At 47.8% G+C, this 27,078-nt stretch overlaps 1 protein-coding gene across 14 annotated transcripts; it reads left to right on the top strand.

Moving 5' to 3' along the window:
• The first annotated feature begins 2,683 nt into the window (after positions 1-2,683).
• WDR45B (WD repeat domain 45B) lies at positions 2,684-26,640 on the top strand. Of its 14 annotated transcripts, none has more exons than XR_015147385.1 (10): positions 2,684-2,850; positions 6,874-6,948; positions 15,421-15,522; positions 19,015-19,102; positions 20,110-20,204; positions 22,634-22,824; positions 23,439-23,490; positions 24,321-24,422; positions 24,898-25,019; positions 25,395-26,640. XR_015147385.1 is itself a non-coding variant. In XM_086356800.1 (10 exons), exons 1-10 carry the CDS (start codon positions 2,784-2,786, stop codon positions 25,499-25,501), a joined length of 1,035 nt encoding a protein of 344 aa, XP_086212926.1. In that variant the 5' UTR covers positions 2,684-2,783; the 3' UTR covers positions 25,502-26,640. The 14 variants fall into 14 exon arrangements, 7 of the variants coding, with proteins under 7 accessions (XP_086212926.1, XP_086212925.1, XP_086212929.1 ...); XR_015147387.1 differs by having other exon boundaries at positions 25,373-26,640; XR_015147386.1 differs by having other exon boundaries at positions 23,935-24,422.
• Positions 26,641-27,078: the final 438 nt, after the last annotated feature.

Below are 27,078 nucleotides of genomic sequence, written 5' to 3'. Positions count from 1 at the left end.
GGGGCCAGAGAGTCTTGCTGCTGCTGCTGCTAAAGTCGCTTCAGTCGTGTCCAACCCTGTGCGACCCCATAGACGGCAGCCCACCATGCTCTGCCCTCCCTGGGATTCTCAAGGCAAGAACACTGGAGTAGATTGCCATTTCCTTCTCCAATCCTGGTCTTATCAAGGCCTTATATACTTTAACCAGACCCACTCCAACAACATACATCTTAAATTAGCAAGATGAGAACTAACAATAGAAAGGTCTTACCAGACCCACTCCCACAACATACTTCTTAAGATAACAAGATTAGTCAGAAGGTTCTTGTTAAGGAGAAACATGTCCTCGAGCAAGATACTTTGTTATATTGACTAATACAAAGCAGTTTAGAAAAAAAACAAAAAGGCTGTCCTTTTCTCCTCCTTGAGACCCCTGGACCCCTTCCTCCTCTGGGACTCCAGACTTATCAACCTGCCTAGGAATTGACTCTCTTGATTAGATGTTCATCCACGTGGACATAAGGGGCTCTGGTGCTTGCTTCTTGCCTCTCTGGTGTTGCCTATCTGTTCATTAATGGGTAGATGGAGTGCTTGCTTCTTGCCTCTCTGGTGTTGCCTATCTGTCCATTAATGGGTAGATGGAGTGCTTGCTTCTTGCCTCTCTGGTGTTGCCTATCTGTCCATTAATGGGTAGATGGAGTGCTTGCTTCTTGCCTCTCTGGTGTTGCCTATCTGTCCATTAATGGGTAGATGGAGTGCTTGCTTCTTGCCTCTCTGGTGTTGCCTATCTGTCCATTAATGGGTAGATGGAGTGCTTGCTTCTTGCCTCTCTGGTGTTGCCTATCTGTCCATTAATGGGTAGATGGAGTGCTTGCTTCTTGCCTCTCTGGTGTTGCCTATCTGTCCATTAATGGGTAGATGGAGTGCTTGCTTCTTGCCTCTCTGGTGTTGCCTATCTGTCCATTAATGGGTAGATGGAGTGCTTGCTTCTTGCCTCTCTGGTGTTGCCTATCTGTCCATTAATGGGTAGATGGAGTGCTTGCTTCTTGCCTCTCTGGTGTTGCCTATCTGTCCATTAATGGGTAGATGGAGTGCTTGCTTCTTGCCTCTCTGGTGTTGCCTATCTGTCCATTAATGGGTAGATGGAGTGCTTGCTTCTTGCCTCTCTGGTGTTGCCTATCTGTCCATTAATGGGTAGATGGAGTGCTTGCTTCTTGCCTCTCTGGTGTTGCCTATCTGTCCATTAATGGGTAGATGGAGTGCTTGCTTCTTGCCTCTCTGGTGTTGCCTATCTGTCCATTAATGGGTAGACGGAGTGCTTGCTTCTTGCCTCTCTGGTGTTGCCTATCTGTCCATTAATGGGTAGACGGAGTGCTTGCTTCTTGCCTCTCTGGTGTTGCCTATCTGTCCATTAATGGGTAGATGGAGTGCTTGCTTCTTGCCTCTCTGGTGTTGCCTATCTGTCCATTAATGGGTAGATGGAGTGCTTGCTTCTTGCCTCTCTGGTGTTGCCTATCTGTCCATTAATGGGTAGACGGAGTGCAAGTCTTCCACTGATGGCTGAACTCCCTGGCCTTGCTCAGTATGTTTTATCTTTAAAAGAAACTCTTTAATAACCCCTCAGAAGACAGACAACTCACTGGATGCCCAGCCCCCAGTGGAGACATACTTGGTCACAGGGACACAGACAGCATTCCAAAAGCATTCTGAGAAATGTTTCTTCCTGGGGCCTACGCTGTTAAAACGTTAGAGGGTGTTTTTCCTCTTAACAAATAGAAAGCTGGGTTTTAATACAGAACAGATTGGTGCCTGTTGGGGGGGGGGGGGCTTTGTGTCCTGGGGAGCCCTGTGACTCTGTAGGAGGTTCTGCGTGTCCTGAAGGGGGCTTTGTGCCTTGGGGGTTCTGTGTCAGCTGTGTGTCTGTGGGTAGCTGTGGGTCCTGGGTTGGGGGGCAGTCTGTGTCCCTGTGGCGAGGTTCTCTCTATGGGGAGGTGGAGGGTGGGGGTGGGAGAGTCTAGACATTCGTTTACACTTGACTCTTGAACAACACAGGGGTTAGGGACACCCGCCTTTCACACAGCAAAGAAATCTGCGTCTAATTTATAGTCTTCCCTCTTATCCATGGTATCTACGGTTCTGCAGCTGCGGATCTAACCAACCAGGGTCGTGTAGGTAGGCCCGAGGCGTATACTCTTGAAAAGAAATCTGCGTGTTAAGTGGCCCCGCGTTGTTCAAGGGTCATTTGTACTTCCATTTCTTCACTTCCACCCATTTTGCTCTTTTCGCGAACATTTTACCAGCACACCTGTTAAAAACTCCACAAAGCATTGTTATTTATACTGAGATACTTATCCTTTTATCAATTAAAAATAAGAAAATCTCTTTTACCTTAATTTACATGATTTCTGGGGGGGCGGGCTTGAGTTAGTGTGAGAGTCTGGGTCCTGCCTGCTCCTGAGGTTTGAGGAGCACGGCTGGGGTACCCAGTCAGGTGGTTCCCACCCTTAGCACCGCGCTCGAGATGCGACCCCGCCTCTCAGGTCAGGCCCCGCCCCCAAGCCGAGTCGACCCGCCCTCTTCGGACGCGGCCCCGCCGCCCCGGAGACGTGACGCTCTCGGCGTTCCCCCCCGCCCCGGCAGGCCGTGGTTGGATTGCTCCGCGCTCCGCGGTTCCCTGGCTGCGCGCGCAGGCTGTGGGCCTTTCGCTTCCGGCCGCGGCAGCGTCGGCGCTGGCCAGACGGATCCCAGCGGTCGACCTCCCGGAGCGGCATGCGGCGCTGAGGCGCGGTGGATCCCGCGGCACCATGAACCTTCTGCCCTGCAACCCGCACGGCAACGGGCTGCTCTACGCCGGCTTCAACCAGGACCATGGTGAGGAGAGCCCGTCAGTGGCTCCGGCCCCCGCCTGCCGCCGTTTCCCCTCCGAGCGGGGTCCCGCCCTCAGCCCTGCGGCGGCGTCCTCACCGGGTTCAGGCCTCATCCCCTGCCCCTGGCGTTCCTCTCTCCTGCCCCTGAAGCCGTCCTCCTCTCCCAGGCCGCCCCTCTCCCCCCGGCCCAGTCCGCCTCCCCCCCGCCCTGACCCCCCCCCCCCCCCCATCCAGGTCGGACAGTGATGGGATTTTCTGGGGCGGCGTCGGTTCTTTCTTGCGGGTTTAGGGTCCCCAGCGGCCGGGACGGGGTCGCATCGAGGTGAGAATGCCCCTGCAGGCCCAGGACCTCGTCCGCGAAGGTCCTCACCTTTTCTGCTGATTGTCGTAGAATATGCCTCCGAACTCACACTGTTTTTCTTTTGTTGGGTGGCAACCGGACTCTTCAGCCCGGCTTTTCGTGAGATGGCCTTTTTCGCCTTTCTGAAATCCTGCGTGATGCGGGACTGCGCCCCGCTCTAGCCCAGGGAGGGGCATCGCGTCTGTTCTGAGGGTTCGCTTTGGAAGCCCGTTTGAAGAGGATCCAGAAGCAGGAACTGCAGGATCCGTGTCTGTGGAGCCAGTTTGGGGTAGAGTTACGTAGGCCGGGCGGGGGTCGCCCAGCTGTGTCAGCGCGTGGGCGCGTGGTGTGCTGGCTCCAAGGTTCTGACTGTAGGGCCCCGGGAGAGTGAAGTGTGTTCTGGGAACAGAGGCGAGGCCGGGATTTCCTACAGGGAGGAGCCTTGAAGGGCGGGAAGAGTTCTTGGAGGAATGGAGTTGGACGAGGGGAAAAATGTGGGATGCGGGCGGCTGGGCTGGGGACCGCAAGGGTTGTGGGGTCTGCTTTGGGGGCCAGAAGTTGGGCACCGGGCAGTGTGTGACTGAACACTTTGGGTTTTGATTTCCAGAGGAGGGCCAGTAGGTTTCTTAAAAGGTTCTGATAGTTGAAAACTCTAAGGAGTTAACCGTGGTGTAGCAACTTCTTAAGAAATGTGCTTTCAATGGAAAGAAGTGACTGATTGATATTAAGGGCAAGGAGAGGCAGTCCTAAAAAACAAACACGGAAACACAAAGCTTACTGACTCTGTGGCCTTTAAATCCAAGGTCTGTACCCACACGACTGAGCGACTAAGCACACACATTGGTCTTAGGGCCAATGAGGAATCCTTGTAGTAGACTTCGGTATAATAATTGAGGCTCACAATAAAGCTAGTTATTTTAGAAACCAGTGAAGTTTATAATTTTTTATAAAGGTTTCATCAAAGATTATTTAGAAAATACAGCTCTGGCTTTTAAATGGATATATTTCAGTTGTCTGAAAAATACACTCTCACTTTTGTAAAACCACCTCATTTGGTTGTAATAGTTAAAAGGAAAACTTACAGTGTTGCTGAAAAAAAAATGCATTTATACTTAACCTTCTGCTTACCCTTAGCTTAATTCCCTATAATTAAAATGTATTCCAGGTTATTGAGTTACATTTTGTTTTTATGTTGACTTTTCATTTTTACTCAGCATTTTTAGCACTCTCATTGAAACTTCAGCTTTAGAAACCTTTGCTCATAACTTTAAATTGTTCAAGCTTTTGACTTATCTTCTCCCAAAGATAAGTTAAGTTGTATTACAGTTTCGAGATTCTGAAGTGTTGAGCTGTGTGCCTTTCTATAATCTGGCTGGTGTTTTTCTTTCTCTTCCCGTGGGAAACAGAAGGTTTGAGTGGACACACTTCTGTAGACTAGCTTTAAGATAGCAAGGACGGGAAGGTTCATGCCAACTGTTGTGTGATAACCAACTAAAATCAGTTAATTTACTTCTCCCACCCTGCGAAATAGCAAAGATAATGCCTAGCCTTCTTAGAGAGTGGTTTCTAGTCTTGTGTTTGTAGGACCTTTTTTCTAGCTTTTTACTGAAGTGCATTACTCTTACAGAAAAGTGCATGTATCCTAAGTATTCAGCTTGGTGAATTTTCCAAACTGAACACACCTTCCGCAGCGCCCAGGTTAAGAAACCAAATATCTTGGCACCCTCTGCTCCTTCAGGCCGCTCGCCCAGTCTAACTTCAGCGACACGGATTAGTTTTGCCTGTCTCTGTACTATATTTTGTTTCTGGCTTTTTTATTCAGCATCGTGTTTGCAAGAGCTTTTTTCCCATGCTGTTGAGTGTAATTGTAGGTCGTCCTCACTGGTGCAGTATTTCTTCGTGTGACTACATCACAGGTGGTTGGTCCAGTCAACCTTTGGTAGGCCTTTGGGTAGGTTCCCGGTTTGGGGCCATTTTGAGCGTACGGGTGCTGCTGTGACCATTCTGTTACCTGTCCTTTAGTGAATGTGTGTTGTCATTTTTACACGGCTTGTATGCCTAGGAGTGGAATTGAGTGCAGTCCTGCAGACAGTTTTCTGCAGTGGTTGTCCTGGATTGCCCTCCATTCCCATGCCTCGGCACACCCGTTTTGGCCATTTTGGTGGATGTTTAGTAGATCTCATTGTGATGTATGTGTGAGACTGTATTTGCATTTCCCTGATTCTGTAGGTTTAGTAAGCATTTGGATATTCTCTTGTGAAATGTCCAAATCTTTTGCTAATTTTTCTATTGGGTTGTCTGCCTTTTTCTTATGGATTTATAGGATTGTGTATTTTATACAAGTCTTGTCAGAAATATGTGTGTTCTGGTGAAGACAAGTAAGATCAGTGCAGGCTTAAAATTTGTGGAAGGTGTAATAGTTGAGAAACAAAAGGAAAACTTTTGACTTTTGTATTTCCATATTTTCCAGAAAGCCAAGCTCTGATTCTTCTGTCCAGATTACATAATTCCAGTAACACAAAGAGGGAGTTACAACCCAGAATAAGAGATAATAAGTAACATTGCACTTTCCAGTCAGTGTCAGACTCCAGGCCCAGGTAAAGTTCATTTCAGAGCCTGAGAGTTAATTACAGAACAGATTCCAACTCCTGGGAAAGCTATTATGGTCCATGTAGTTTTATGCCTAACTTGGACAAAAAAAAAACAGAAGCGTGCTTTTCATATTGGGGGGATGGAGTGGTTGATAGAATAGAATAATGTCATCCCAATGCTGGAACAGGGATCAAAACCAGAAGAGACTCTGAGGGTGGCTTTGGCTTTCAGGTCAGTGATGTGTTGTGGTGAGGGTCCAGCCACTGCAGCTTGTCTTGGGAAAGGAAATGAAAGGTTTGGTGTTTCTCTTTCTGGTCACAAGCTTCACATGAGCCAGCAGTCGAACTTGGTGGTGTTGATGGAGATTAATGTGGTCTTGATCACACTTAGGCAAGTGAAGTCCAGATCACAGGGTCATCTTAAAACTTGAGTGCTTCCTTCACTTCCTCACAGCATCTTCAGTTGGACCATTAACAGTCTGGTGTGTGCCTTGGGGATGGTGACTGAGATGGATTTAGGGAGTTAGGATTAGTTCCCGGTGGGAGTGAGGTCATGGAGACCTCAAGCTGCCTTCTAGAAGACCCTCCGTACTAGCCCTTCCACCCCTTCTCCAACTGGATGTGTCCCTGCTTACTGAGGTGGCCTGCTTTGTGGCTGTCCTTGCGGACTCTCTTGTTTGTCGTTGTCTCTCTAGGGCTTGGTGCCTGATACAGCCCTGGAGAGGTGTGTTGGGAACAGGGAGGCCAGTGGTGGGCATCAGAGGCTGGAGTTGAGGGACATGTGGGGTGGCAGAGTGGCTGGTTCGGTAGCTGCTGAGCCCCTCTTGTGGGAGTTAAGTGTTGGAGCAGAGCGCCTGGTCCATGGGATGCCAGAAGGGCCCTGAGGGGGCAAGTGGAGTAATGTGCAAGCCCTTTGATAACAGTCCATGAGGAGAGTCATCATGACACATGCAGACCACGTCCGTGTGGCCTGAGCATCCACAAGAGTTCCTCAGAGAGGCCACTGTCTCTGGACCCCTTGCATGTGCTGCTCCAGGCCTGGGGTCTTCAGCTGAGACCCCAGTGAGGTGATTAATTTGTCTCTCTTACACTTTAGGATGCTTTGCGTGTGGGATGGAAAATGGATTCCGAGTCTATAACACCGATCCACTGAAGGAAAAAGAGAAACAAGGTAAGAGTAACACATTCTTGGTTTCTGCCTGTTCCCAGTCCTCAGTGTCTAGGTGCTGTCCTTCAGATTGGAGAGGAGTGGGTTGTGAGAAGTTGTTCATGGGCCTGTCAGCAGCTCTTTTCTTCCTTGTGTTGAGCTTCTACGAGCGCTGGGCTCTGCGGACTGGGTGTAGTAATGATTCCATGGGTCCTGGTGACCCTGGTGAATCCAGCACCTGCTGGCCCTGCTGAGAACCAGGTGTGGCTGTGCCGGCCTCGCCATGCTTCGTGTCCAACATGAAGCTGTGGGGAGCTGAAGTGAGAGGCTTGGATACGACAGGTAGGGCTAACTCTTAAAATAACTCTTTCTTCGAAAATACTATTGTGGCGATAAATTATAGTGGCTTTTGTTTTCTTATTTCAGTGTCTTTTTTTTTTTTTAATTTCAGTGTCTTAAATTACGTTTTCATGGAATACAAGTTTTCACAAGCTGAAATTAGAAATTCTTTTCGTAAAGTAAAATAATGGTGGTCCTTTGCCCATTTGGCAGGAAAGATGTGTAATTTAACGGGTAGACGTTTCCCATTTGCTTCTTTCCTGTGTATTTTTCTTAAGCTTTTAGTGACTCCTAGTCCTTACCTGCCAACAGATGAACAAATCTCAGATAAATCATAAACAGTGAGAAACCTCCTTTTTCTTCCTGCAGTTGTGGTTTTGGTTTTTATTCAGTGTGCAAGTTCTATTTTCTGATGCAAGAACCATTTCTCATCTGTAAGAGGAAGTCCCTGCATTCTTATGCTCCCCTGTCAGCCCCCTTCCGTTTTGACAACTAACAGTCTACATCAGGGATTTTCAGATTTTTTTTTTTCAGCAGTGAAACCTCTTTGTCAAGTAAAATCTTCTGTAAAACAGCAAGTGATACTTTATTTCTAAATAAAGTAGTTTGTAAGCTGAAGTCTGTTCAGTTCAGTTGCTCAGTCGTGTCCGACTGCAGCACTCCAGGCTTCCATGTCCATTACGGATTCCGGAACCTACTCAAACTCATGTCCATTGAGTTGGGATGCTGAAGTCTGTAATTTCTATTTATTAGAGAAAGCCCAGGGCAGCCAGGTGGTAACAGGCTCGGATCTGGGCCCACACTGTTTAGATTCGGTCTTGCCCTTCGCCGTATCAGGCTGCCGTGTGACCTGGGGCAGGAGAAACCTTGGGCAGGTTACTCACCTTCTCTTGGCCTCAGTTTCTTTTTGTGTAAAAATGAAAATGTTAACTGCCGACCTCCTAAATTTATTGTGAAGATGGATGAATTAGGATGAGGGAGACACACGGGCTAGTGGCAGCACACACACCGAAAGTGCTTTGTAAGCTTATTCGCTCCTCATTGGTGGCAACAGTGTTACCTTTAAAGAGTGAGTCTTTGGAATTAATGAGGGTTACCCATGATAGTGGGAGTCTCCTCTCAGTCTTTTATGCTTCTGACTTCTATTTAATTTGTTTTGATTGCATTGTAGATTAAGACAGTTCTGTTTTATACAGAAAAATAGTTCTAAAGTATTTTGAAACAGCTTGCCTTGCAAATTTCCAGATGCTTTTTACCTAAATTGACCTAGAAACTTAGGAACTAGACTTGAGTGTCAAAGTTGAATCATTAGCGGCATATTAAAAGTTGCTTTCTAAGTAATGAAATGTTTACAGTGGATCTAGGATTTCTTATAACAGTCAGTGAAAACAAGAAGTATCTCAACCTCCAGGAAGGCTTGCTATTGTCATGTTGCAGTGCTGTGTCTGATCCCCGTCCCTGCTCAGCGGCACTGTATCTGGCTCAGACTGTCTCTGAGCTTCACTTGTGGTGAATTTTGCACTTGCCAGGGATCCAGCAGGGCTGTGTGGTGCTTATTGATGGCGTGTTTAAGGACTCCACCTACATGCGCTTGCAGGCTGGTCCACTGCTTTATTTCTGGCAGCGAACTCAAAACAGGCAGACGACTTGACCTTGTTCCTATTTTATCGCTGAGATTTGCTTTCCTGTGTGAGAAGGGAAGTGTGCCTGCATTGGAGGGTCATTCCCAGATCTGGGCTTTCAGCCTTGTCTCCGCTGTGACCATGGCTCTGCATAGGGGGACTGCACGACAGGCTGTGATCCGCAGGCATCTTGCAGTCACACCCACTGCTGGATGGAGCTGGCAGTGCCAGGAAGCCGTCTTGGGCATCCTGGGCCCCCAGTGGAGGCAGCGTTCTCCTCCAAGGTGTTGGAGGTCCTGTGTCCCATGCACAGAGCCGAGTGGCTCGCTCAAGGGAGGAGTGGGAGCCCTGGGAGCACAGCCTGTGTGGCGTTCTCTCTAGGGTGCTGCAGGGCCAGGGTGTAGGACTGATTCACACTATGTATATCACACACACATCCAAGCACATCCTGACAAGAAGGTTCAAGTCATAATTTGAACAAAGATGTGTCAGGAGTAATACAGTTGGATAAAATTATGTCTAAGTGGTTATAAAAATAAAAGGAGCACTAAAAGGTTAACTCCAGTCTTCATTTAGAAACACAGCCCTCCCACATTCCAAAGGTGCCTAGAACTTCTGTAGCCCACGCTCGATGAACTTGCAAGGTGCTCAAGCCCCTTGTCTTCGGTGCTGCCTGACTCTTCTTCCACACCGCCAGTGCTCACACGCGTAACGTGGGCAGCCGTGTGTGGGGAGCAGAGGGCACACGGAGGCCTAGACGGGATGACTCGTGACAGATGGGACAGCAGGTGAGACACTTGTTTCTGAGCCCACTAAGCGCTGCACTGGGGGTGGAGGATGCAGCGATGAATAATGTGGGCAAGGTCCTTGGTGAGACCACCCAGTGACTGGAAATAACAGGTGGCCTGTCTGCATAGGGTCCACGATGCAGCACCTGCCTGACCTGACAGTCTCTCAGGGTCTTACCCAGGGCCCGTCATCCTCCAGTTTGAGAGCAGGTCGTGTGGGCTCCATGCCCTGTGTGGTCAGTCAGTCCAGCGTGTGGTAGGTGAGGGAACAAGAAAGAAGTGGGAAGCATGTGAGAGGGAGGGGCTGAGCTGATGTGGGTGTAGGGGAATGGGGTTATGTCCAAGCTAGCGATGGCTCTGGGGAGGGTGTGGAAAGGCACATTCCTAGCCTTGATGGTACAAGTTTAAATTGGTAGAACCTTTTTTGTAGAAAAATTTGACAAACAGTTCATCTTCTATATTTGCACACACACACACATGCTCTGATCCAACAATCACACTTAAAGGATTTTATCTGAAGGAAAAAACTGGGAAAAAGACAGTAGATGGTCCATGCTGTGGTACATGCTGACATGAAGGCACAGCTGTGATGCATCATGAGAGCGAAGAAGTTGGAAACTAGTGTGATGGTGCCATTGGTTTGAGTTCAGAAGTACACACGTGATCTCGTTTACAGCTGTTCCTACTTTATGCTTTTCTGTGTTGTTTCATTTTTATAGTGATAATATATGATTTGTAGAATGAGAAATAATTAGGCTATTTCTATTAAAACGCCTGGGAAATAGGAAAGAAGAAGCTGAGGGTTGCGGGGCAGATGCCGTGGGAAGAGGCTGGGGGCTAATGTCGTGCTGGAGGGCTGACTTCTGCCCCTTCAAACAAGAGCCTCTCAGTGGAGGGGAGGTTAAGCCAACACTCAGGACGTCCCTCTCCCCCATTTTCTTTCAGTTTCTGTGTGTGTGTGTTTATTTTGGCTAAGCTGCTTGTGGGATCTTAGTTCCCAGCCAGGGATTGAACCCAAGCCCTTGGCAGTTGAGAGCTCAGAGTCCTAACCACTGGACCACCAGGGAATCCCTCCAGTTTATCACTTTGAGGCAGATTCTATTGGAAGAGTGGGACATGTCAGCTATTGATTAGCGCCTGAAGCTTTCATCGATCAAAGTTTCCTGGGAGCCTGTCTTGTGTTCTCTGCCTCTCCATAGTTTTAGTCTGCTGTATAGCTGGCCACCGGGCCTGGCCGCTTTTAGAGACGTGGGCGCGTCTCTCTGCTTTTTCCACCAATTGGCGACCCCTGTGGATCTTTCAGGACTAGCTCTTGGGGCCTGGGGTTCGGGGGCTCTAGTGGCAAACCTTGGGCTTCCTTTCAGGAGACCCCCTCCTCTCCAACTACTTGGGGGCTGTGGCCCTTGGTTTGGGGGAGCTAAAATCCTCTGATTCTCGGGGAGTTTGGAGTCTCGTTTTTGATTGCTTCTGCTCTTCCCAGGAAAGCTTGTTTTTCTTTCCCTGCCTCATTGGTTGATGCTGAAAAATCTGCCCTTCTGTCTTTCCAAAGTTAAATCCCAGAGGCCACAACTGTTTCCAGTGGTTAATACTGCTTCTCTGTCTTAATTCTTAACCCTTAACATCTTTGTAATCTTGACATTGATTTAAAAAAAAAAAGCATCAAAATGTTAGCCATAAATTAGGCATCCAGGTAATACAAAGTAATTCTGATTTCATGTAACACTGTTTTTTTTTGTTGCTGTTGTTAGAAAGAGGCTTAGAGAAAAATCACAACCTATATCATTTAAATTAAAATTAAAAAAAAAAAAAAAACACCCTTTGAAACAGAATGTAATTTCCTTTTAACAGAAATTTTTGTGTGATTTCTTTGTGTGAAGTACTTCAGTTTTTGTTTTTTTCCCTGATTGGTTCACTGTGCCCAGGTCACATTTCCGAGGCTGTTGTGCCTCCTGGCATTTCTTTATTCTCCTGTTAGCTTGGTCACATCTGCTAGTGACTCACTGCTTTCGGAACTTGAGAAGACTTGAAACTGACAAATCCAGCAGTAATGAGTTTGAAGTCTCAGTGCTCACGTAGTGTTGTTGATATTAGTCTGAAACATTCTCCCTTGGTTGGATAGTATTTTTAAAATGTATTAGTTACTTCTTGGCATAATTTACAGGTTTCTCCTGATATATTTGATTCTAGAACTTACTGAACCTGCGCTGAGGAAATAGTTGCACTCCTAACAGACCCCCAGAACTCTTCATCTTGCAAAACTCTGTCCCCATTAGATACTGACTAACCCCGCCCCCCGCCCCCCCCAGCCACCACCATCCTGGTTCCTATCTTTATGAATTTGTCTACTCTAGGGACCTCATATAAGTAGACTCATGCAGTATTTGTCCTTTTGTGACTGGCTTATTTCATTTAACATAATATTATGTAAACATAGAGGCCGCTTCTACCTCTTGGCTATTGTGAATAATGCTTCTGTAAACAGGCATGTGAAAATATTTCTTTGCACCCTCGATTTCAGTTCTTTTGAATATACGCCACCAAGGGGTGCTGCTGGAGCATGTGGTGGTCTGGGGGACCACCATACAGTCTGCTGGAGCACCTGCACCATCCTTGCCAACACTTGTTATTTTCTGTTTTGTTTTGATGGTGGCCTAATTAGTGATTGTGGCGACACACGAGTGATATCATATGATATGTGTCTTTGTCTTTGACTGACTTCCCTTGGTATGATCATCTCTGGGTTCATCCATGTTGCTGCAAAAGGTTTGTTCTTTTTGTGGCTGATGATATTCCATTGTGTGTATCTGTCCTATCTTCTTTATCCATTTGTGTGTTGGTGAACAGTCAGGTTGCTTCCGTGTCTTGGCTGTCGTAAATAGTGCTGCTGTGAACACTGGGGTGCATGTATCTTTTCAGATTAGAATTGCTCTGGTTATATGCCCAGGAGTGGAACTGCAGGTTAGTATGGTGACTCTATTTTTAGTTTTTAAAGGAACCTTCATACTGTTCTCCATAGTGGCTATACCAGTTGGCATTCCCACTCACAGTGTAGGAGAGTTCCCTTTTCTCCACACCCTCTCTGGCATTTCAAAAAATAATCCTTATTTGGTCTTAGTTGCGGCACCCAGGGTCTTGCATATTGGCACAGGCTGTTTGTTGCAGCATGCAGGCTTCTGAAGTTGTGGGGCTTACTTGCTCCACAGCATATGGGATTTTAGTTGCCCATCAGGGCTCAAACCCACGTCCTCTGCATTGGGAGGTGGGTTCTTAACCACTGGACCACCAGGGAAGTCCCTCCAGCATTTAATATTTGTGGACTCTCTGATGATGGCCGTTCTGACTGGTGTGAGGTGGTGCCTCAGTGTAGTTACTGCTTTGCATTTCTCTAATAACTAGCCATATCAAGCATCTTTTCACGTGCTTGTTGGCCGTTAGTTTGTCTTCTTTGGAGAAATATGTCTTTAAGTCTTCCGTGCATCTTTTGTTTTGGTTGTTTGTTTTTGTTATTATTGAGTTTTATGAGTTGTTTATATGTTTTGGAAATTAATCCCTTCTTGGTAGCATTGTTTGCAAATGTTTTCTTCCAGAATGTAAGCTGTCTTTTTGTTTTGTTTATGGTTTCCTTTGCTGTACAGGAGCTTTTAAATTTAATTAGGTCCCATTTGTTTAGTTTTGTTTGTATTTCCATTACTTCAGGCTGCTAAGTCACTTCAGTCGTGTCCGTCTCTGTGCGACCCCATAGACGGCAGCCCACCAGGCTCCCCCGCCCCTGGGATTCTCCAGGCAAGAACACTGGAGTGGGTTGCCATTTCCTTCTCCAATGCATGAAAGTGAAAAGTGAAAGTGAAGTTGCTCAGTCGTGTCCAACTCTTAGCAACCGCATGGACTGCAGCCTACCAGGCTCCTCTGTCCATGGGATTTTCCAGGCAAGAGTACTGGAGTGGGGTGCCATTGCCTTCTCCAATTACTTCAGGAGATGGATCCAAAAAAGTATGGTTGTGATTTGCATCAGAAAGTGTTCTGCCTATGTTTTCCTCTAGGAGTTTTATAGTATCTGGTCTTACATGTAGGTGTTTGTTTTTTCTTTTGGTTTGGTTTTTTGCTGCACAGCAAGTGGGGTCTTAGTTCCCCAACAAGGGACTGAGCCCACACCCCCTGCAATGGAAGTGTAGAGTCTTAACCACTGGACCACCAGGGAAGTCCTACATTTAGATTTTTAATCCATTTTGAGTTTATTTTTGTATATGGTTTTAGAGAGTGTTCTGATTTCCTCCTTTTACTTGTTGTTCAGTCATTTAGTTGTATGCAACTCTTTGTAACCCCGTGGACTGTAGCCCACCAGGCTCCTCTGTCCATGTGATTTTCCATGCAGAAATACTGGAGTGAGTTGCCAATTCCTTTTCCAGGAGATCTTCCTGACCCAGGGATTGAACCCGAGTCCCCTGCGTTGGCAGGTGGCTTCTTCACTGCTGAGCCACCAGGGAAGCCCCTCTTCTATGTAGTGGTCCAGTTTTCCCAGCACTGTTTATTGAAGAGACTGTCTTTTCTCCATTGTATTTTCTTCCCCCTTTGTCATCTGCCTGCCAGTGCAGGAGATGTAGGAGACCTGGGTTCGATCCGTGGGTCTGGACGATACCCTGAAGTAGGAAATGGCAACCCACTCCAGTATTCTTGCCTAGAAAACTCCATGAGGTTGCAAAGAGTCGAATACAACTGAGCAGCTGAGCACACTGCACAGTCTCCCCAAACCTGGTGAGGGCCAGGGAACCAGGTGATGTCCCTGGTGGCGGAGGCATGCCCTGGCCTTTGGGGTGGAGGATTCCTGGGCTGTCATGGGTCTGAGGCCACACACCAGCAGGGAGCAGTTTAAGGACTGAAGCACTGTAGTCCTTTGAGTTTGGGCTGTGGCCACATCCTGTTACAGCCAGAATTACTTGAGGTGGCTTGTGTGTCACAGGACAGTAAATTGTTTATAAGGAGAGCTGTGTTCCTTGTGGATAGTATTAAATACAGAGTCCTTTCTAGGGTTTCTACTAGGCCTTGAATTTGAAACTTCTCAAGTGAGCTGATGGACTTTGGGTCCATCTTGTGTGGCTCTGACTAGACAGGTAGGAGTCAATTCTTAGTTTAACTTCTGATTTTCAAAGGTTTGGGTTCCTTGCTTGCCCTCTGCTGTACCCTCACTGTGCCAGGAGCCTGTGGTCAGGACAGACCAGAGTGGGGGCTTAGGGGCCAGGGTTGGGGTGCCCAGTTGTGGCGTGAACCGCTCGGAGAACAGTGTGTTCCTCTGACTCCCCACACTCCTCGTGGGGGTTCTGTTGCTCCCCTGAGTATCGGGCTTCCTTCTGTCATGGAGCACAGCTGAAAATCTGCTGACACACTCCCCTTAACATAATTTGTGAACATTTGTGAACATTTTGGACTTCTCGGGGAAGAAGTATTTAAAAGTGGTGAAAAGGAATTCCAGCTTTTGCATCAGACCATTTGAAAATGATGCTTTCTCAGATCTTACATACTTTGCTGCACTTTAAATTATTAATTCAGATATTTCATACATTTTGCTATATTGGCTTCTTAGGTGCTCAGTGTTTATACATGAAAATACAGTTCTTGATGCTGAGAGGTTTGAAGCTCATTATTTTCCTAGCTGGTCACTATTTTCGTTTCTGATCATAGATACAGATTGCTGATTAAAAATCAAATGCTAACTGTAAAATATACATACTGACTTCTTTTTATCATTTCAGAATTTCTAGAAGGAGGAGTTGGTCATATTGAAATGTTGTTTCGCTGCAACTATTTAGCTTTAGTTGGTGGTGGGAAAAAGCCAAAATACCCTCCGAACAAAGGTAGGTAAAATAATCCTGCATTTAATAATGCGTCTCACATGTAGTCCTGTCTTGAACTTTTTAGAGTATCTTTGTGTCTGGCCACACTAGATCTCCCCTGGTGGCCCTGTGACTCCTGAAGGGACAGAAGCATCCAGAAAGAGAGTGCTCTCTGCTGTTCGCATGAGAAGAAACACGTGACCAGAGTCACTCTTCCCCGTGGCCACAGAGCACATGCTTTTCACTTGGGTGGACTGGATGGGGGCCTCCACCCCCATTTTGTCCTGGGTGTTCTGCGGTGGGTGGTCTGTGCTGTGAATTCCGTTGAAACCCAGGTGTGGGGAAGCGACTTCTGCAGAGAGCCATGGACTCATGGAAACGCGTAGAACAGAGAACAGCTGGGCTCTGGGTTGAAGAATGTTTTTCCTGGTGTGCATGTGTGAGCCTTTGTTCAAAGAGACAGCAGTGTAAAGGGTGTGGCTCTTTGAAAGTAAGGGAGAAACAGGAACTTTACAAGTTCAGCTGAATATCATGTGTCTGTAAATGTAGGTATCATTTGGGGCACAAGGAAGAAACCCAGTGAAGGAGAGTAGAGCAGGGGAAGAAGGTGGGGACAGACCCCAGGGCTTCAGGTGCCAGGTGAGGGTGTGGTTGGGAAAGCAACGCCAGTAGTTCTCAGGAACAGTCTCAGGAAGCAGTGAAGTATAAGGCTCAGCAGACGCGGCGGTTGGAAAAGAAAGGGGAGCCGTGTTCACAGAAGAGGCAAGAGAGGGAAGTGAGTGCGGGCATCAGGCAGATGTGAGAGACGGGAGGAGGCCTGGGTGGCCACTGTAGCCCTAGAGGGCTGTTGAGTTGGAGCCCGCTGGTGACAGGCTCCACCATGTCAGGGGCCGTGGAGACCAGTCTCTCTTAAAGCTTGGTGGCAGAGGAAAGGAGTATAGCAAGGGAGGTCTCCCTACAGAGAATAAAGATGGGGGTGAGCTGGAGATCTGCCTGAGACCATGAAGTAAAGAAAGAGGGCGGGCACAGGAATGCACAGAGTTCTGTGTGGCCCCAGGCAGGGTTGGGCCTGACTGGCAGTTTCTCAGTAGAGCCTGGCGGGTTGTACGGATGTGATGTGGGAAACGGAACCCACTCTCAGGTTGAGGGTTTCCCTGATAACACGGGCCGAAGGGCAGGAAGCCTGGCTGCTGTCCAGGTCATTGCCAGCGTGGCGTGGATGGGCAGGACTGTGGCTGTGAGTCCTGGAAGAGGCCCCCCCAGAAGTGACAGTCCTGCAGCTGTGCTGGGGCCAAGGGCAGGTCTTGCAGTGGAACAGGAATTACCTGACCTGGGCTCTGTGGGAATAGGCACAGATCCTGCTGTTGGATCAGCCTTTGTCATATGAAGAATTTCATCGATCATTGGTGCGGAGTCAGGAGCCTGGCCCCACCTGTGGCACTGTTGGGGGAGGAGGGGGTCACTGCTCCCCACTCCCAAGGAAGCAGTGGATTGGATAATCTGGGGTCTCTCAAACCTGTAGCATCTTATTGTCAATAAAAAAAAATTCTGAAGTAAGAGAGTCTCAGGAATTTCACAGACTTAAAAGAAAGCAATTTTCTAACTGCACATTTTTCGTAAAATGTAAGCTTTTTGTAGTGTGCTAAAGGTGATTTTTAAGAAAAGAGCTTGGTCTTTATTAAACTTTTTTTTGGTAATGTCAAAGTTACTTCTAAATATTTTCTTAATTGCCAGTTAAGATACACGGTGTTACAGTGTAAAGAATCTAGCTTCTTTGGTTTGTGAGAACAGAATAAAACAGGACTGGAGGAGACTGGTTGTCACGGTGACCAACAGGGTCCAGACAGGGTGCTGCTCAGGTAGCAGAGAGGCCCTTTCCTTTTTAGAAGGGAGTCCAGAATTTTGAAATACTGTTTTTGCTATTAACAACTATATTATTAAAAGACAGAATCCCACCCAGTACATTTTAAATTTCCAGTTCCCGGCAGCAAAGCAGCTCGCAGCCTTCAGAGGCCACAGGGAGTTGGCATTAACTGGTGTCCTTGGATTTTCTCACTACCCAGGTCTCTCTTGTGAGTGAAAATTCATGCTGCTGCCTCTGGGGCTTCATCATGCTGTTCCCAAACATTTCTGCAAATGGGGTTCACCTGTTTTTCTGACACCCTTGACATCCTTGTGTCTGGACTGTGTCTAGTTTGAGCCAGTTCGTGTTGAGTTACAGACTTTCTGGTGTTAGGCTGCAGGGCCAGAGGAAGTTCATTGAGTCACCTTTTGTGTTCAAGAGTAGTGTCCTTTGCCTAGAAAAGTTGTGAGCATTTGGTTTTGGAAAGATGTTACTTTCAATAAGGAGCCGTCTACTCACATGTTGGTGCACTTTAAGGAGGAGCTGACAGGAGAAGTTTATCACAGATGGTGTTTCAAGGAGCAAGAAACACTGCTTCATTTTTTACTGGTTATGAATTATAACTAACCTCTTCAATAGTAAATACGTTCTATGTTAATAATTTTGGCAGTTCTGGTAGGCTGGTATTCAGTTCTTTCTTGATTTGAAACTTAGATGACACTTACCCATTCTAAGAAAACTGACCCCTGAATCCCACGGTCTGGACTGTTGTTGGTCACGTGTTGAGACCTTGAGGGGAACATTCTTTTCCTTCCATTCTCAGTCAGCTGTGACCTGACTGTGGAGGGAGCTTATTTCCCTCACCCCACGTGCCTCATACCCAGCTTTTCAAGTGGAGGAGAGAAGAGGTCTGGACACACACTCCAGGGTTGTCTGTAGGTTGTCTCAGCCCTTGGGACTTAAACTGCTGATCCATCCTGATGGAAGCTTGTGGTGTGAGCAGAAGGCATTCTCTAGCTTGAAGCAGAGCGAGAACTCGGGGCCGAAGAACCCTGGCCCAGGTTTTTATGTGTCTGATTGCCTTTCTTTTCTTGATCCAGGCTTATCTCCAGCACTTGGTACATGTGGTAGGGCTTGCTTTTCGGCTCAGTCTAATGGGACCCAGGAGAGAGAGGTGGAAAGAAGTTTGCCTGGAAGTTGGGCGAGGGTTGTTAGGGAAGAGGTTCGAGTGAGTGTGTGCAGAGAGGCAGAGGCTGGGCACCTGCATGAGCAGGCGTGCAGGAGAGTAAGGTGGGGGGGCGGGAGTGAGCGGGTGAGCAAGAGGCGTGGCTTGAGGCCTGGGGGCGGGGCCTGGGAGAGCTTTCTATCTAGGAGTTTATTTTGTAAGCTGGTCTATAATTTTTATTTATTAGAGAAAGACGTGTGGCCGGTGGTGGAAGACTCTGGGCCCACAGTTTAGATCCAGCCCTCCTCTGCCCTTTGCCAGGTTGCTCTGTGACCTTGGGCAGGTTGCCTTCTCTTGGCCTCAGTTTCTTCGTGTGTACAGATGCGGAGGGTAACTGCCCTCACCCCCACAGGTGTTCCTGATGCGAAGACTCCCTCAGGAGGGCCTCTGCAAGCCAGCCCCTGGCCTGTTCGTTGTCGTGTTCATAAATTCTTTCGTGTTTCAGTGATGATCTGGGATGACCTGAAGAAGAAAACTGTGATTGAAATAGAATTTTCTACCGAAGTCAAGGCTGCCAAATTACGGCGAGATAGGTAGGTTTGGTGTCTCATTTTTCAAGATAGAATAGTCACCTTCTCTGAAGATGGCTGAAATCATTTTATATTGAAGGAAGAGACGTGTTCCGGAAAATAATGTATAAAAAATAAGGCTGTAGTTTTTGACTCAAGAACATAGGACAGTGAGTTTCATTTGCCTCCTGGGATCATTTAGAGGTGAGCAGTCAGTGGGTGCACCTCCTTGGACCCGGCCCTGGGCTGGCCCTGCCCTCCAGCTCTCAGGCCTTCAGGGGAACCGTCCTCCCTGTTGGGTGCAGACTGAGGACACAAGTTTTGACCCCTGAATTGCCTCTCTCTTAGCCCACGCTTGTCCACATCATGCCTCATAAATGTTTCAGTTTGAAGGTAAAGGAAAACTCAGGAACTGCTCACAGAGAGTGTCATTGAATCTCACCTGTTGAAAGTAGCCGGTCTCTCCCAGACATTGTCGCTTGTGTTTAGTAGAACACAGGAATTTTTCCTAGTATATTGATTGCAGTGGAGCAAAGCTTCAATTTGTATTGTGGCGTGGGGTGTGAATGGAGTCTGTCATCCTGCACTTGTAGGTAGACTTGATTCTTCCAGAAATGTCAACATTTAGGGCTTGTAATAATGCAAATCCTGGAGCCAAATCAAGGATCTGCTTTCTCACATTTCTGAATTGTCAAGACATGTCTAAAAGTGTGTTAAGATAGAATTTCTGGCTTTGTATCCTACTTGTTTCTTGCTCTATAGATAGAATGGTTGATGAGAATGTCCCACACCAGCACCCCACCTTGGGCTGTACCTGCCTCTTCCTGGGTGGGAGCCTCCTTGCCCTCGGGCTCCCTGCGGACCTGCTCTGCACACCTCGCTGCCCTGCTCCGGGGTCAGGAATGGGAATGATCCTCTTGTATGTGGTTGTTGGAGTGTTTCTGTTTCCAAATAACAAGAACAAAAGCCACAAAATGTTTGAGTTTCACTTTGTGGGAGAGAACATTCTGATGGTGTTTTCTTCTTTCCAGAATTGTGGTTGTTTTGGACTCTATGATCAAAGTGTTTACATTCACACATAATCCCCATCAGTTGCACGTCTTTGAAACCTGCTATAACCCTAAAGGTAAGAATCCAGAGGAGGACCGATGGTGGAAATGGGCTTCTTGAGTCCAGACCAAGTGGGATGCAGACCCGTGCTGGGCGCCTCTCCTCCAGGTGGTCTTGGAGTGACGTCACCCTCGTGGTGGGTCCTGGAGCATGTGGGGTGCTGGGGAAAGGTCTAAGAGGTGCAAGCTCCCCCCACTCCGCTGTGAACTTGCCCTGGGTCACAGCCCAGCCTCCTCACTATGGAACTGAGACCGCGCCTCTTACCAGAACTTCTGGGTCTCTCTCGGGACTTTTCACAGTGACTGTCAGCCATTCAGGAGCTCCGTGGTGAGCCTGGAATCCATGGTTTCATTAAGTTCTGAGGCCTTTCCTTCTTGTTTTCTTCTTTGCATGTGGCTTTGTTACTCATTGTATCATCTTTACTTTGCTTTGAAACTTTTTGGATTTTTCTTCTAGCTTTATTGAGGTATACTTTACATAAAACTCACCCATTTTAAGTGCATCGTGTGATAAACTTCAGTCACTGTAAACAGTCGTGCAGCTGCCACCACAGTAAGAGCGGAACAGCCCCATCACCCCAGAGGCTTCCCAGGCTGCACGCTTCCCCACCTGACCTTCAGGTTTTGCCTTTTCAGATGTCTTTGCTGTCTTTCTCTTAGCTTACTATGTTTTAGATTCCTTCCTTTGTGTGTGTGTGTGTGTTGTTTTCATTTGTATTGCTGAGTAACATACTATCATATGGGTATACCACAGCTGTAGATCCACACCAGATTTTTTGGCTGTTAGGAACAGAAGCTGCTGTGTATGTTTACGTGTAGGTCTTTGTGTGGATATTTTTTTTTTTCATTTCTCTTACATATATACTGAGGAGTACAATTGCTGGGTCATACTATAATTATTCTTTAGATTCCACATTGTGTTAACGTACAGTATTTGTCTTTCTCTGACTTAGCAAAAGACCCTCCATGTCATCCATGCTGTTGCAGATGGCAGGATTTTATTCTTTTTTTTTTTTTATGGCTGCATTGTATTCCATCAGGTGTATATCCACTCTCTGTGTTTGATTGGAGCATCTAGTCCATGTTGGAGAAGGAACTGGCACCCCACTCCAGTACTCTTGCCTGGAAAATCCCATGGGAGGAGGAGCCTGGTAGGCTACAGTCCATGGGGTCACAAAGAGTCGGACACGACTGAGCGACTTCACTTTCAGTCCATGTACATTGAAAGTAATTATTGATAGGTGTGTACTTATTGCCACAAATTGTTTTAGGTTGTTTGGGTAGGTCTTTTTATTCCTTTCTTCTTTTGTTTTCTTCTTTAGTGTTCCGTTTGGATTCCTTTGTCTTCTTTGTGTGTGTATCTATTATAGATTATTGGTTTGTAGTTACTATGAGGTTTAATATAGCAATCAGTATGTATGTGTGTGATTGTTTTAAATGGCTGACCTCTTAATTTCAGATGCATTTTAACGGCCCTACAGTTTCTTCCCTCTCCCCACGATTTCTGGCTTTGGCATTGTTTTCGTCTGTGTGTGTCCTTCGCCCCTTGCAGACGTAGACGGTCTTACTGCCTTTGTCTTCTGGCCTTCCCACTGGCGTGTGTGGCTGGTTTCACTGCTGCTCTGTATTTGCCTTAGCCAGCGAGCTTTCCCTGTAACAGCTTTCATGTTTCTACTTGTGACCTTTGCTTTTTTGCTTAGAGAAGTGCCTTTACCATTTGTTTAAAACTATTTTTTCTGCATTGGATTACTTTGATACCTTTTTTTTTTTTTAAAGTAAGTGTAAGATTTTTCTGGACTCTATTCTGCTCCAGTGGTCTGTGTTTCTGTCCGTATGCCAATATCAGGCCACCTTGATTTCTGGAACTTGAAGATAATTCTTGAAATTAGGTAGAGTAAGTCCTCTGATCTTGTTCCTGTTGTGTAAGAATTGAAGGAGCTGTTCTAAGACTGTTCACTTTCCTTGTAACTTGGTGACAGCTTGCCTGTTTCTTCAGAAAAGCCTGCAGAGTACTGATTGCACTTACTCTGTTGATGGAGGGAGGCAGGCTCCAGCCTGAGGTCATAGGGCAGCTCTCCCGCTGCCAGGCCTTTGGGTGTGTTACAGTGTTTTCCATCTATCGTTAAATTTATTGTCGAGTTTTGGGATTTTTTTATGTATTTGTTAACAGATTCATTTTTAGATTTTACAATTTTGCATTCTCCCAAAAGACAGACATTTGATAAAGTTTATTTAATAATAAGTTCAGCAAATGTTTGCAATTATGAAGCCATCTCGAGGGAGCAAACTCTGCTTGGCTCCCTGCTGCCCTTTACTGGGGGAGGATTTTGTGACTAAATCTTACTTTTTTGGTGAGACCTGGAAGCCTGAGAGTAGGTGTGGTTGTTTAAAAGCAGAAACATTGGGACAGTCCTGAGTCCTTGACAAGTTTCTTGTCCCTCTTTAGGCCTCTGTGTCCTGTGCCCCAACAGTAACAACTCGCTCCTGGCCTTCCCGGGCACGCACACAGGCCACGTGCAGCTTGTGGACCTGGCCAGCACCGAGAAGCCGCCAGTGGACATTCCCGCCCACGAGGGCGTCCTGAGCTGCATTGCTCTCAACCTGCAGGGAACAAGAATTGCGACCGCATCTGAGAAAGTAAGTGGGTGTCCCTGTCCCACTGGAGGTCATGCCTCTAGACTGACCTCGCCTGCTATAGGGTGCGGGCTCCTGGCAAACTAGCCCTTCCCTGAAGATCTCAACTCCCTGAGGTTCTTTGCTCAGAAAGCAAGTCATAGCTGACACAGAGGGTCCAAAGTCATTTTGTTCAGTCGTGCTCCGTCTGTTTGGCAGCGGAATTAGTGTTTCTCTTTCTGACTGGCTGTGGGAGCTAGAATTAAGATGCCATTTCCCTGGGTGGTGAGTGAACTGACAGCTCTCGGGGCATCAGACAGCCTAGGGCATCTGCCAGGGGAGCATGTGCACAGGACTTCGAGAGGGCCACATGTGGGCTTGGGCCCTGGGCTCCCTGACCCTCTCTCAGCCCCTGCCGGCTGCTGTCAGACTAAAGAGACTTCGGTTCGTTCTCAGTGACAACGGGGAAAGTTGAGTTTTAGGTTATGTGGGCGAGTTTGGGAAAGACTCTGATGGGCTAATGGGTTTGTGAATAAAAATCATTTCAAAAAAAACTAAAAAGTTGTGAATCTTTGATAATGAAACACTTCACTGTTTTTCAAAGGGGACCCTTATACGAATATTTGATACTTCATCAGGGCATTTAATCCAGGAACTACGAAGAGGATCTCAAGCAGCTAATATTTATTGGTAAGAAAGCATGTTGTTTCACCTTAGAGAAGGGGCCCTGTGTGATCTGGCGGGAGAGGCAGGACCACCCACCTGAGGCTGGCAGGCTGCTGTACTGGAAGGAGCTGGGTTTTTAGTTCACTTTATTATTACTGATTTAACTCTATCATGGGAATACACAGAGAAGTAGAATATTACAGTTACCATGGACCTGTCATCATGCATTTGTCAGAATTTGCCTGTTTGATTTCATCTCTCCACTGTCCCTCCAGTTTATTTTTTTGGTAGCGTCTTCAGGCAGACACTGGAGGCCTTGTTAGCCCGTCCCTAGTCACTTCACCTCCAGTGAGGCTGACCTGGTCTCTCTGTGGTGGTTGTTACCACGTCTCACGGTGTCTGTAGCTCTGAGGGGGCTGCACCCCTGCTTGGGCAGGACCTCAGTCCTTGTGTCTGTGGCTTTTGCAGGTGTGGAGCTGCACTTGGGCTTAAGTGATACAAACGTAGCCAGTATCTGCATGTCGTGTCCGTGGGGCCATCATGCAACCCACTCTCCCAACTATCTGCTCTGGGGCCCAGCCAGCCAGTCCGAGTGACGTCCCCCACCTTGGGGGCCAGATCATTGGAGGGGAGTTTTTCTTTCCTGGGCAGTTTGTTGCGGTGGCCTCAGGGCCCCTGGGGTGGCAAGGTGGTCTGCTGTTGGCACCTGAGGAGGGGCTGTGCCCTGGTTTCGACTCTGGTAAAATGACTGTCTGTCCTGACCACGGGGGTGTTGGAGCGGGGGAGCTGAGGTCAGGGCTCGCTCCTGTGTCCACACAAGACAGAGACCCAAGCCTCATCTGCTTCCTCTGCAGCATTAACTTCAATCAGGATGCTTCCCTCATCTGTGTGTCCAGTGACCACGGCACGGTGCACATTTTTGCAGCTGAAGATCCAAAAAGGAATAAACAATCAAGGTAGGTTTCCCAGTTAGAAGGATGAAGCGTTGGCTGAGTGCTCGCCCACTGGGTCTGAGTCACAGGCCGGATGCTTCTCACTGGTCATTCATTTGATTTTCTAAAAACCAGTGCAGATTACTTGATGCTAAGACTGGCATCACAACTCGCCCTGCCGTTAGCTCCTTAGGAAATCTGATGAGGTTCCAGGCACCTTCTGGGGAGGTAGAGCTTGGTCCTGGACTGCACAGTCCTCCTCGTGTTTGCTGTTCAGTCGATTTGGTGGCAGCAGGACCCTGTGCCCCTTCTGGTGGTGATGGTTTCTGGGTTTCCAATAGAGCCATTCGTAACAGCTTAGTTATTTTGTGTGAAAAATAAAAATTAAAAGCAAAAATAGAATTTAAATCATTAAGGCTAAGCCGACAGTAAGGAGAGCTGTATCTCTAACTCTGTCATGTGACCATCACTTCCTTTCTTTGCTTCTTTGTCCTCACAGTTTGGCATCAGCCAGTTTCCTTCCAAAATACTTCAGTTCCAAGTGGAGTTTCTCCAAGTTTCAGGTCCCCTCAGGCTCTCCATGCATTTGTGCCTTTGGAACAGAGCCAAACGCTGTCATTGGTAAGTGGTCCTTCCTGGGGAGAGTGGCCCAGGTGTGATCAGCGCCACACCGGCCTCACTGGTGTTCCTTCTTCTCTCCTGGGGGTCCTGTGCGTCCCTCTCGGGGCTCACGCAGCTGCCTGCCTTCTGGGGGTTCCTGGGAAGTTGATAGGGCAGATCATTTGGTCTTGGAACCAATGACCTAAGAGGGTTCTCCTGTTGCTGCACTCGCTGAGTAGGTACAGCTCAAGCCCCCAGAACAGTGGGTTCTCGGTCGAGCGTGCCCCTACCACGCGCAGATCCCTGAGGGCGGCTCAGCCTCCACTCAGGCTGCGCGGCGAGCTCAGTGCGCACTGCTTGCTTTTCACCCTGAGTGACGCGGTCTCCTCTGCCCAGCGATCTGTGCGGACGGCAGCTACTACAAGTTCCTGTTCAACCCCAAGGGAGAGTGCGTCCGGGACGTGTATGCGCAGTTCCTGGAGATGACCGATGACAAGCTTTGACCCTCCACCGGGAGCACCGCGGCCCCTGGGCGCCCAGCGGCCCCTTGAGCTGGGCCTGGTGACGATGGGCTGGAGGGACGGCCCGGGACCTTGCGCAAAGCCACTTGTGGCTGTTTTCCGAAGCCAGGCCTCCTGAGTCCAGTGTTAAAGGAAGAATCAGCAGGGCACGGGGACACTCCCGCCTGACTGCCGGCTTCACCTTTCGCTTCAGTGGTTCTGCCGCATCCGCCACCTGCAGCCAGGGCTCCAGACAAACTGGGGGCACGTTGAGAAAAGGAGGGACAACGTGAAATTCGTTTGTGGCGCCAGATTCCATCCTTTTTGCTGAGTCTGTGATGGAGAGGTGAACACACGTGCAATCTTGGTTCTTTCTCACCAGATATAAGTGGGATTATCACACCGGCAGCCTTAGGAGGAGGAGGGAGGAAGCAGTTCTCCCGCCTAAACTGAAGAAAGTTTAGAGTTCACAGGCTTGGTGTCTCCCTCAAGAGTCACATATCACATGTCCCCCTCTTGTTGGAGCCATTGGAATTGAGGCAGCGCCAGGCACGCCCCGTGAGCTGCACCTGTGGCCTCCTGGCGACACTCTGGGTCAAAGGGAGTTCCCCTTTACTCGTAGGGAACAGAGTAACGCGTAGACTTTAAAACTGAGTCATAGAAGAACGCAGCGCTTAGCTCGGAGGATACGAAGGGAAACCGGCGTCTCAACACAGCAGCGCCCGGTCCCGTGGGCCGCGGCCGGCCACTTCACTTCCCCTCTCACCGTCTTCTCTCCCCGTTTTTAAGAATAGCTGCACACTAACATTCTGGGAATGAGAGGCACATACTTTTTTTAACATTTGGTAACTAAAATAGGTTATGGGCTCTATATTGTTAGTACTACTTGAGGTATATATTTAATTTTCTTAAATTCCCTTTAAACTTAATTTTATGTTGATTTCAGGTTGCAAACATTAAAATCTGCAGCTGCAAGTTCTCAGTTCTGCCGGTTCTTTTACTGTCGTGTAATCAACTAACTTTGTCTGTGGATTTCAGTGTAAAGTATGCATGTTACTTTTATGTGTATTTCATCATGAAATTTAATTTTGCACACTTATTTGTAACATTTCTTTTAAATAAACGTGGCTAATTTTGTTGTATTCTGTACCCATCAAGGGAAGAGAATTGTATGTTATAAAACCACAGCCCCAGTTCTGTTGGACTGCAGGCTGCAGGAACGGCCCAGTGTGCTTCGTGGCCTGAACTGTCCACGGCTGCGGGGGGCCGGGGCCCGGTGGCAGCGCAGCTTTGGGAGCAGAGAGGAAGAGAGTGGTGTTGCCTAGCAGTGTCCGTCGTCTCTGGTCAGGAGGCTCTGTCTGAGGTCTCCTTGGGGGAAAGCCTGGTGTTGGGCCACCCATCAGTGTCTCAGCCTTAACTCTGGGCCCAGGAGTAAGAGGGGGTATTTCACATCTGTATGATCACTAGTTTAGATTTTCCGCAGTACAGTGCCTGTAGTGTATCCAAATATACATCAAAGTAGGAAAAGAATTTTGCAAAGGTTGGTGTCACGGTGTGTGGAGATGCTGCAAGCTGGTGAG

Source organism: Bos grunniens, chromosome 19 (assembly GCF_055505025.1).
Source record: "Bos grunniens cultivar Pamir isolate PY7600 chromosome 19, Bosgru_T2T1.0, whole genome shotgun sequence".
NCBI classification, from domain to species: Eukaryota; Metazoa; Chordata; class Mammalia; order Artiodactyla; family Bovidae; genus Bos; species Bos grunniens.
The sequence above is the reverse complement of the archived record's forward strand: the minus strand, read 5'-3'. Positions and strand labels throughout refer to the sequence as shown.

What these genes read in the sequence shown, in the direction of transcription:
- WDR45B (XM_086356796.1), top strand. Translation starts at nt 2,784, where the DNA reads ATGAACCTTCTGCCCTGCAACCCGCACGGCAACGGGCTGCTCTACGCC. An exon ending in CGGCTTCAACCAGGACCATG is followed by an intron (nt 2,851 to 6,873) that starts GTGAGGAGAGCC and finishes CTTACACTTTAG; the next exon opens with GATGCTTTGCGTGTGGGATG. An exon ending in AACCTGCTATAACCCTAAAG is followed by an intron (nt 20,205 to 22,633) that starts GTAAGAATCCAG and finishes GTCCCTCTTTAG; the next exon opens with GCCTCTGTGTCCTGTGCCCC.